Source organism: Brassica napus, chromosome C1, assembly GCF_020379485.1.
Source record: "Brassica napus cultivar Da-Ae chromosome C1, Da-Ae, whole genome shotgun sequence".
Taxonomy (NCBI): Eukaryota; Viridiplantae; Streptophyta; class Magnoliopsida; order Brassicales; family Brassicaceae; genus Brassica; species Brassica napus.
The window spans coordinates 33,115,128-33,126,403 of NC_063444.1; the positions used below are offsets into that span (position 1 = coordinate 33,115,128).

At 32.9% G+C, this 11,276-nt stretch overlaps 1 protein-coding gene and 1 long non-coding RNA gene across 2 annotated transcripts; one reads left to right on the forward strand and one right to left on the reverse strand.

Annotated features, from left to right (window-relative positions):
• The first annotated feature begins 166 nt into the window (after positions 1 to 166).
• LOC111215771 lies at positions 167 to 1,827 on the forward strand. The gene is made up of 2 exons (XR_002664641.2): positions 167 to 664; positions 738 to 1,827. It is a non-coding gene; the product is annotated as an uncharacterized LOC111215771 (long non-coding RNA).
• Positions 1,828 to 7,574: 5,747 nt separating this feature from the next.
• Positions 7,575 to 11,031, reverse strand: LOC106422454 (bifunctional dethiobiotin synthetase/7,8-diamino-pelargonic acid aminotransferase, mitochondrial-like). Its single transcript, XM_048743864.1, has 16 exons — positions 10,960 to 11,031; positions 10,750 to 10,824; positions 10,600 to 10,700; positions 10,409 to 10,531; positions 10,237 to 10,345; positions 10,075 to 10,155; positions 9,859 to 9,979; positions 9,636 to 9,784; positions 9,428 to 9,522; positions 9,128 to 9,240; positions 8,896 to 9,039; positions 8,637 to 8,773; positions 8,429 to 8,560; positions 8,215 to 8,349; positions 8,010 to 8,122; positions 7,575 to 7,912 (listed from the first exon to the last, which is right to left on the reverse strand). The coding sequence occupies exons 1-16, from the start codon at positions 11,029 to 11,031 to the stop codon at positions 7,738 to 7,740; spliced, it is 1,875 nt and encodes a 624-aa protein (XP_048599821.1). The 3' UTR covers positions 7,575 to 7,737.
• Between the last annotated feature and the right edge of the window lie 245 nt (positions 11,032 to 11,276).

The window sequence follows — 11,276 nt, forward strand, 5'->3', positions numbered from 1 at the left end:
GATGTGATAAACACACACTGAATTTATTTTTGTTTAAATAGTAACGATGGTAAAACATTAAAAATAATAAAATACTTTTCTATTTGTTTGATATTAAAGTAGCTGAAATAAGAGTAAATCACTTTTTCATCCAGATTATATCGATATATGTTTTAAACAGTCGTGATTGAATAATACATAGTAAAGGAGAGTAACTTAAAATAGAGAAAATAAGCGAAAAATCTTACAAGTTAATCTGTACATATATAAAAAATTGTTTCACTCCTCTAACGCTGACAAGTCATCAAATAGTTTAATTAAACTATGCGTTTCACTAAAGGGGAAGGGGATAGATATGGGCTACGTTTGTTATGTGGGCTTTAATCTTGGCTGAAGGAACAAAGCCCGATGGCGAGCAGCCTTAACTCTCTCTGAACGCGGAATCAATTTTGGGTTTCTTCCCAAGGATGATCGCCGCCATTCGAGAGATTGAGTTGCTCAAGTCGGCGTGACTATTCCGTTCATGCAGTTTCGGTCGCATCCTTTGACCTTCTTTTCCATCAATCTAAACTAAACCCCTTTACAGATTCATCACATTAAGCATATTTTTAACTCCTTCAGCCACGATCTATACTTCAATGTGAGGTTATCTTCTGCGAGGCGGTCTCTCTGCGTGTATAAAAAGGTTAGCTTTCCACCTCTTAAGACCATCTTCTAAATCTGTCTTAGTAAACTTATGCTCATGATAATCACTGAAGATAACTCCGGCGAACTGTTCTCTGTTTCTTGGCAACCATTATGCAAGCCGGCTTCCAACCTTCCGGCCACGTCTCACGGTGTTAAGAAAAAACACAAAGCACATTCGTTTTGTACTCTTGCGAGAACCTTAGAACCATATCTTCCACGAATGGGGACTACTCAGCTCCACTTTTCCGAATTGAAGGCTGGTCGTTGCAAGGTAACCGTCATGACACGTCTCCTTCGTTTTTGGGAGGCGAGGAATGTGAAAAGGCCTTGAAGAGCGCGGCTTCAACCGAGCAAAAATTTTTAAGTACACCAGCGGTTCTACTAATGTGGTTGTTAAGAGCTAAGATGTTTTTCTTAACTCTATCAGCCTTCACTCTCTCTGACGTTGGTCTAAGTATTGGGAGTTTGAAAATAGTATAAAGGAGAAACAAGAGAGGATATTTGTTTTTATGGGAGGTTATAGATAATGATGACATAACAGTTTGAGTTCGGTAGGTTTGTGTCAAAAATATCTAGAGTGGAAAGAGATGTTTATGAAGAGAATCGAAAACATATAACAGCATGTTCTTACGGAGTACAAGACTATTCTCAGATTACAAAGATATGGAGAAAATTTGAGATGAAATACAAACATAGTTGAAGAGTGATAACACGACAAAAGACGATGAGATCAAACTACTTAGGGAGAAAATGAGGAGAACATGACCCTGGTATGTGGTAAAGGGACAGTTTAGGTTGTATATGGATGAGTTTCTAGAAGAGAATTTAGATTCGGGTTTAAGTTTCAGCACAACATTTGGACAGATGCAGAGCTATGACACATCAATAGAAGAAAAAAGCAAGATGGAAGCAGCACAACAAAATATACCATGAGGTCAAATGTTCGACCACTTTTCGACACTAGAGGGAAATAAACGCAGACATTGGCCTCTGGCTGGAAACAACAGGTGATGAATGTCTTTCATAAGAGTATTGTTGAGTATGTGAGATGTAGAATTTAGCTATGTGATCAGACGAACAGAAATATTTTTTAGTTTTCTGGTGCAAGATCGATCATTAAGAATATTTTAAATATTATTAGATAATATAAGATTTTGATAATATAGTTTTTTAATTCTAAATATAATATTATATTCAAAATTCAAAAATATATCTTTCTAACTAGAAACAATTAGTATAAGGTTCTTGTGTTGCATGCCTAATTTAAAATATATATTTTTGCTATAATGAATCAGCTATTCCTTTTAAGGATCATAAAAATTGTCATTTTAATATAACATATAAAATAAAATACAACTAAATTCAAGAAATAGATGTAACAAAATAATTGTCTATGTTTTCTATGTTAAATCCATTAGATTAGAGTTTTAAAAAAATTGCATTCTACTTACTTCAAAATCAAATTTAAAATATCAAAAAATAAATAAAATAATTACACTTTCATGATTTTTTAATAGTGTAATAAGTATGTTACTTACAAAAACAATAATAAAACAGTTAGTGAAAATTGTTATAGAAAATAGTGAAAAGTAATGTTACATATAATTGAGAATAAATTAAACATTTAGGAAATTTTCATGAAATTGGTTTTAATGGTAAAATAAGTACATGTTTTGTAAGTAAATGTGAAAAATAAAAATACTAAAATAAAAATACTAAAACAAAAATATCAATCATTATTTTAATACTGATGTGAATATTAAATATATATTTGATTCGTTCTGTGAAAGACACAATGTAGAATAACCCGACAACAAACAAAAAAAAAAGAGAAAATGAAACTAGCTAATTTATACTAAAACAAAAAAAACTAAAATATCTACACCAATATAATAAAAATAGAACGCAGCTTCGTTAATAATTGCAACAATTGTATTAGAAAACTTAGTCAATCCAAACGAAACTAACACTGAGTATTTTACAACAAACAAATTCAACGGAAAAGGCTGATAATTTTTTTTAAACAACTACAAAATCACAATCTACACATAACATAAAAACAATTATTTAAACTAAAAAAATGTTAAAAGAATATATAATAAAACAAAATACAAAAAATCATTTGTTGCACATTTTTTAGTTTAGCTTTTGTGTATGTAATTTAGAACTTAGTTCCGATGAAAACACTCTCACGATGGACAGAGTTGTTCAAATCTGTATTTCTTTGTTGTCATTTATTAATAAGTATACTTATTCCATTAATTTTAATATTATTCAAATCAAAATCTTAGGAAAGGCTTTCCAAATTTATATTACAGCAGTCGTTAATTAATAGCATTTCCTTTGCTAAAACCTTTAAAAGGTTTCAAACAAAAATATTAATAATTTGTATAAATAATTATATAACTAAACTTCAACGAAAAATAATTTATCCTGCATAAACACCATATTTCATATCTAGTAAACTGATAATTTGCATTCATCCTCCCTAGCACTCTTCTTCTGGTTGCCAAAATGCATGCCAGAGATTGTCGTCCAAACTGGCGCCATAGTTCTACTTAACCGAGGCCATAGTACCACTTTCCTACTATCGGATCAAATTCTATAATGATCCACTTGGTTGTGAAAAAAATCTGTTTTGGACCTCTTCTAATTTAAATTTCTTTAGATTTAAATTTTATATGAAAAACTAGGAATGTGTCCGCGTGGAATATTGTTTCATTGTTGCTAAGTATGATTTTTTGGATATTGTAATTATGTGGCCAGTCTTTATTTTTCAAGAGCATTATTTGATGTTTTATTGTTTTATGTATTAGTAGGTAATAGGTTAATATATTATGTGTTTGTTTTTTTACTAATGTGTTGTTGTGTGTACAGTAGTACTTGTTAATGGTGAAGTGAGCTTCTGATGTTTCACATTTTTCACATTATTCATTTGAGATGTTTTTTGCCCTCTCTCCATATTTTAACCTTGAGCCGTCGACATTTATGTATTTTGTTTATCTTTCCGGTGTGCGGTGTTTGTCACCATAACTGGAAAAGTCACTTACGTGCTCTTGTTTTTCTTCTACTTCTTCTCTTGTGAGATTATATGGTATTTGTTATAGATCAAGCTTATTGTGTTTGCAGTTGTGTGGCTGTTTCTCAAGGCGTTGTAGGTTGTTCCATTCAATATTGGTCATCTTCTTCTTTAGATTTTGGCTAATGTTAGAAATTACATCTCATTGGGTTGGGTCAAAGTTTAGTTATAGTTGTCTTTGATTTTGTCTTCTTCGTCATTGGCTTGCCGTTGATGTTCTTTTCTCTTCTTGGTTTTCAAAATCTGGTTTTTAGTGATCTGACTTATATGTTCTCTTTCATAGCTCGAAGATGGCTCCATAGTTTGTTGATATCGTTTCGTCTTCTTTTTTCTTTTTTTTTTGTTCTCATCTCGTTGCACCTTCCATCGCTGCTCGCGTCTCTAGTGGCTCTCCCTTTCACCATGTTTGCCACTCCAGGTTTGGATAGTGTGCGTATATGCTATGTGTTTTGGAAGGTTGTTTCTGGTCTCAAATTTGAGCTCTGGATTTTTGGTGGTTGCCTTCCATTCTCTCTCCCTCATGTTATTTCTATTATTCTTATGCTTACCTTGGTATAGGTGTGCAGAGTTAATCTGTCGGAGCTTTGGTCCCTTGAATTCATAGTTTGTGGTTCTTTGTTGTACGTGTGCCTTGTATGTGTTTGTTTAGTTTGTGATGTGCTTCTTACCTTTTAGCCGGTGGTTGTGCTTCTGGTGCTTTAGGCATGTGTCTTCCTGCTCCGTGGTGACTTTGGTCTTCCGGTGATTATTCCTCTGACCCAATTTTTTGGCTTTTTGCGCTGGTGATTGACCGCGTTCTTTTGTGTTCGGGGGATTTCTTTGTCTGTGGTTTTATTTTTTTACTTTTTTTTACCTCTGTTTGTTTTAGCCAAGTCATTCTTTGGTAAGATGAGGTCAGTTAGTCTTCTTTGTTGATCTCTTTTCAGCTCCAGACTTTTATTGAGTCAGTGTTACTATGGTATTTTGCTTTTTCTCTGTGATTGTGGAGATTTCAAGTTTAGATTTAGTGTGTTTACTCTAGTTTCTTCTTCTTAGTTGGTTATTTTAGGATTTTAATAGTTAAATAAATATATAATTTGTAAATAAAATGATAGAAAATAGTAAAAAAATAATAAAGTAGTAAAAAAATATGCTATTTGAAGTTGTGAATAAAATAAATATTTAAAATGTATTTATATTATTTTATATGTATTTATTCATCTTGAATTTAAGTGACTAATAAAATAGATTTTCAAATTTCATACAACTATGGTTAGTGTGAAAAATATTAGATAGTGCACAATTAAAAAGTATTGGACCAAATTGCAATAATTTAAAAGAAAAAGAACTTAAAAATATGAAAAAACAATTATGGGGGACACGTGTCATCAAACCTACATGTCACTTGTCATAAGAAGAAAAAAAACTAACTTTATATATATATATGGGCAAAATGTCCATAAAACCTAAAAACTTTAAATTATCTACCAACCCATCCAACTAAATCCGGATCCAAACCCAAATACCCAACCCATCCCATATTCATTTAATTTTTAAATATTTTAAATTAATTTTTATTAGTTGTACTACTTGTACTAGTTGTACTGTTATACTAGTTATACAGTTGTACTAATTGTAAATTTGAACTAGTTGTACAATTTAATAAGTTATATTAGTTGAACAATTGACATGAGAAAAAGAGCTTCCCACTCCGGTGGACAACGTTGACAAATCTGAACGGAACTTTATCGATGCTGGTGTGTCCAAGATCAGACTGCATGTCTATCACCTGAATCGTCAAGATCACCCAAAAAGGCATCTCGCGGCCACAAAATGTCAACTACAAAGAGCAGGTTTGGTTCGGCTCTGAAACGCTAACCACCAAATCTATGAATAATGTATGTAAACCTTAGCCCCCACAACTATTATTCATTGTTTGGTTAAATTTTTAATATGTTGTGATTAATTTGTTTTTTATAATATTGTGTTTAACTTCTCTTCAAAATATAATATTATATATAACACTATAATATGTTGTATTAGTTGCACTAGTTATAAAATTTAATATGAATATTATTTGTTTAATAGTATTAGTTATACTATTTGAAAAAATGCATTTTCATTTTTTCTGCTCTCGAAACTGAAGAAAGAAGCTGCGGTGTCAGAGGGTTGCAATAGAAGAAAATTTTAATTTTTTTTTCCAAAGATGTTATTAGAAGGGACCATTATAAACACCTACCAATTTGGTCAGTTGATTGTTTTTCTTCATATGGAAAACCAAATGAAAATTTGAAATTTCTATAATGAAGAAGTTGAACTAGTTGAACAAGTATTAAATGTATGATATATAATACAAAGTTGTATGAGTTGTACCAGTATTACATGTCTGGTATATAAAAAGTTGTATATGTAATACTAATTTATATGCTTAGTTATAAGAGTGGTACCATATTTTCTAACTAAAAGATTTCTTACATTGGTGAGATGTATATAATGCTTTTATTACAAGGAATCTTATATTAAAACTAAAACAACTCATCCTTTTATTACAACTAGATCGTTTTTCCGCGCTACGCCAGGATAATATATTTTAAATTTTTTTTTTTCATATTTTTTTCACATGTAAATTATCATCTTAATTTTAGATTAATTGTGTTTATTTAATCAATTGAACCTTACTATTTTTACTTTCATTGTAAATATTTTGTATAAATGGGAAAATTTAGTTTTAAAATTTTATTTATCGTTTTAAAATTTTATTTATATTAATTTCAAATAAGTTTCTATTACATGAAATGAAAAAGAGTAACCTGACTATCACAGTAAAATTAGGAAGATAGTTTGAATTACTTTTCTTTTATTATGTTTGGCAAACTTTACTTTTGTATAAGATTTGAAACATTTTAGGGATTAAAATTTCATATAAGTAAACACATCAGAACAAACAAATTTGTTCAATAATGCACCTGCATTTATTATTATTGTTTTACGTAAATTTTATAAAATTGATGATTGATAATTGTTTTAAAACTGAAACCATTTAAAATTTGTCTATGCATTATTAAATAGTAAAAATATTAAATTATAAAATAATATTAATATTGATTGGAAGTGACGTAATAATACTATTATTAGTGACCAATAATTTAAATTTAGAAAAATTATTGATCCGTACTTTGATATTTCTTAGAAAAATTATTTATTCACCGACCAATAAAAATTCGCGAGCTCATATTCAGGAGTTGAGAAAAAAGAAACAAAATAATAAAAAATTGTCAAATTATATTATGTTAAAAAAAGTACAAATTTTTTATAACACAAAACAATAAATCCTAAATTCTAAAAATTAAACTCTAAAAACTAAACCTTAAATTTTTGGGTAAATCCTAAACCCTTGGGTAAACCCTAAATCATTGGATAAACCCTAAACCATTGGGTAAACTCTAAACTCTTTGGTAAACCCTAAACAATAGGGTAAATCCTAAACCCTAGGGTTTAGGGCTAAGATTTAGAGTTTTGCTCACGGCGTTTAGGATTTAGTATTTAGGATTTATTGTTTAGTTTTTACGATTTAGAGTTTAGGATTTACCCAAAGGTTTAGGGTTTAATGGTTAGACTTTAGGACTTCGTGTAATTTTACTGACAGCGTTAATAATTTTTTTAAAAAACTCTACTATTTTTTTAATTTATTTTTACTTTTCTTTTAGTTTTAAAAACAGAATATAACTTAGCAAATTTTTGTGATTTTGCTTTTTCTAAGAAATATATATATATATATATATATATATATGATATGACAGATAATTAGCTGGTGAACTCACATCCTCTAGGGTAAACAAAAAAAAAACTCTTCTTAGAATGTATATATGTTGTTTTTGTAAATTTGTTCTAATATAATTTTGATAACATTATAGTAAATAAGTCTTATGTGGCGTTGGACTTCTGTATATTGGAACACAATTATGGATAAACTGTTTTCTAATTAAATACAATATTGAAAACAATGTGGAGTACTATGCCCTATTAAATTCTCCAAACCTTATGTAGAGCTTAGACAGCAATTCCCGGTAAATTTCAGGAGACGTGCAAGGGCCACACATGAGGTACACAACGTTTCCTAGAGGCCGCATGAAGAATCCATCTTCCCTGAGCATCTGTAAAAGAGACTTTGCGTACAACGAAGCATACCTAAAACACATGCAGAGCAAAACACAAACCATATGAGATACCAAAAGTCTGGTTCTTCAAGACAATGCTTTTTAAAAGAGATTCAATAGATCTTTACCTGGAGTTGAAAGCATCTACTTTAAGTTCTAGAGCGAAAATGGTTCCTATTACAACCACCCTTTGAACCGCACTGTGACATGATATTTGCTGCACCAGTTCTTCATCCCACAGCTGCACAAAAACATGTGTACGGTTGAAACCCATTTAGAGATGTTTGATTACTGATCATCTGACACAAAGATGTTTATATTTTGTCTTAGTACCTCTCTTAAGATTCCTCCTTGTGGGATGATGTTATGGTTAGTGTCTGGATCTTTGAACCATTCGATGGCTTTGGCGGCTGTTGCGCATCCCATAGCATGAGCTGAGTATGAGTGACCATGAAGCAGTGCTTGAAGCTACAACCAATAAAGAGGATTAGATATCTTTAAGCGGAAGAAAAGAAAATCATTAAGATGGTTCTTCTACTTTTCTTACCTTTGGATCTCTAGAAAATGAATCAAACAAAGCATCTGTGGCAAGAGTTACAGCCAAAGGAATCATTCCACCAGTCATCAGTTTGGCGTAGCAAGCTATGTCCGGTTTGCAGCCGAGAAGTTCGGCAGGAGTCTTTGGTAATATCATTATAACTTTGTTAGCAGAATGAAAATATATAACACAAGATGACATAAAATATATATACTACCTCTACTCCAAGATGCCAGAAACCTGTGAACACTTCATCGAAAATTACTGGAATTTTTCTGTTCCTGCACTCGTTGACCAGAACTCGTTGGAAGAGAGGATCAACCATGTGCATTCCCCCAGCACCATGGATCACTGCAGATACAATCAGCCACCTTAATAAAATAGTAGTTTGAATCTAGCAATTTAGATAGCACGATGCTAAGCCTTACTGAATATCTGAAGTCATACTTATGGATATACTATCATAGTCATATCTGGTTCTATTATCAGTGCTCCAACATGGGCGGATTGTGTATTTCCAGAATACTCTTGTAGCTGTTTTGATACATAGGCCAAATAGGTTGTTGCAAGAGTTGATGTGTCTCTACTCTTGTCGAAAATCTCATCACGAGTGCTGAAGGCTGTAAGAGTTTGTGAGTACTAAATCACACAGCTAAAATATATGTAAAGGAGGATAACAGAGAGAGGAGAGGAAATTATGATACTTACTTCCATATTCTTCTGGGGATATTTCAGCAAAAAATTCAGGGAGAGAGAGATTCCAAGCTCCATTGAAGAGGATATCAGTAGGAGGATCCAGAAACAGACCTTTTCCAGTATACCTACAAATACAAAGATAGATGCAAACCTAATCAAAGAGAAGCAAGACAATGAGAATATTCACAGGTGATGTAATCATGATATCGTTCATCCTTAAGGAATGATATTTCTATCTAAGCAATAAAATTCAATAGAGAATTTTCAAGTCGGAATCATGAAAAGCGATAAAGAAAAAAACTCCGTCCATACCACGGCTGCTGGAGGAAGCCTGTGTAAGGTGATGGTGCTTGTGCTTCCATTGCTCCTAAAGTATCCCCATGGTAAGACCCCCTAAGAGCTAGGACCTAAAAATACAACGCACATCTCAGTAAGTACACACTGTTTAAGTCTAACGTACGCTAACAGATACAACATTAAAGCGTCTAAGTATCATTGAGCACTAGCAAAATGGTTGTACCTTAACCACAATATGTTTCTTCTCATCTCTACCCTCAGAAAATTCCAATAGGGTCTCATGATCAACACAAAACTTACGAAACGCCATCTTCAGGGCAATTTCGATAGCTGTGGATCCATTATCTGAGAAGTACACTCGAGAAGCCCAGCCTGCATGTATAAAACTAATTAGCCCTCCCATCAATGCTTGAAAAAAATAATAGAAACAATGTGAGAGAAGAAACCTTTTCCCACTCCATCTATCAAGAGCTCATCACATTTCAAGGCAGGTTCATATACATTCTCAGGGAACATAACATGCCCGAACCTAGCAGCAGTGTAAGCCATTTCTCTAGCTAGCTCAGCCTGCAACCGCCTAAAGAAAATTTCAAAATAAACTTCAGAAGATTCACCACAAGAATAGATAAGCATTAAGATACAAAACAATAGGCACATATGACCTGGAAAGCAGGATCTGGCCCCTGTGTCCACCAGCTAGCACAAGCATCAAACTGCTGGGTAATAGAATCGTTACCAGAACCCTGAAAATGACGAAAGTGGCAAAGTTCTAGATGAGCTAAAAAAATGTGGGACATGTTAAAAATTGATCTTTGCATACAAACCTTGTAAACTGAAAATTTTTCACCACAGCGGGAGTCAATAACCATCACAGTTTCTTCAGGCACAAGTTTATGCTGAGTAATTCCCACATTCAATCTGGTCTGGACCCATCTGATAAAAAATATTACACATCAAAACTGAGTTCCTCGATACTAAACACAAACGAAACAACACAAAATCACAACCTGGTAACTTTCTTTCAGCATCTGGAGATTGAATTGCTTATCACCTCTTAGCTCCTGGACAACATTAGGGTTCAAAAGGAACGTCACGAGCGGTGCAGACCTTCCTCCATATCTATCACCAGAAACATTCATCATCAACCAACCAACCAACAAAGACGAAAGAGGCAAACTTTCACAGACATTATTATATCTTGGGGAGCGTCTTCTGTGTGGTGGAGACTTTTGTTGGTCTTGTTCAGAAGCTCGATCTTGAACTTGAGGATCTGCTCATCAGGGTAAAGCTGATGCATTTGAAGGAACTCGAGTATATGAAAGACCAGGTGTCTGTACCTGACCATTTTGGCTTGATTGACCATCTTTCTTTGAATTTGCATCCCCACCTTTTGCTGATCCCTTTGTGTCACCCTATTGATAATTAAAAAGAAGATGAGCGACAATTCAATAAAAGTTGATACTTCTCTGAAAACTATCAAAGATCTGCATCACCCAAAACATTTTCTCAGTAAAGAACCTTAACTACAGAGAATTAGAACACGAAACAGGATCAAAAGGCCTTAACTTTTCAATCAACCCACCAAACTGCAAAGGAGACTCGTCGAGGGAAAAACACATTTAGTTTCTTCACCATTCCTCATCTCAACACCCACCGACTCGAAGGTATCGTCGGAGGAGGTTCGGAATCATGTTCGGGATGGCCTTGTTGATTCATCATCGAGAGAGAGACATGGAGGAAGAGATAGAGACGGAGAGATGTTTGAGCAAAAAAAAAGAGACGAAGAGATGAAGAGAAGAGACAGCTCTTCCACACCCTAATTAGTTACGAGGCGTTGAAGAATGAAAACTTGTTGAAAAAAAAA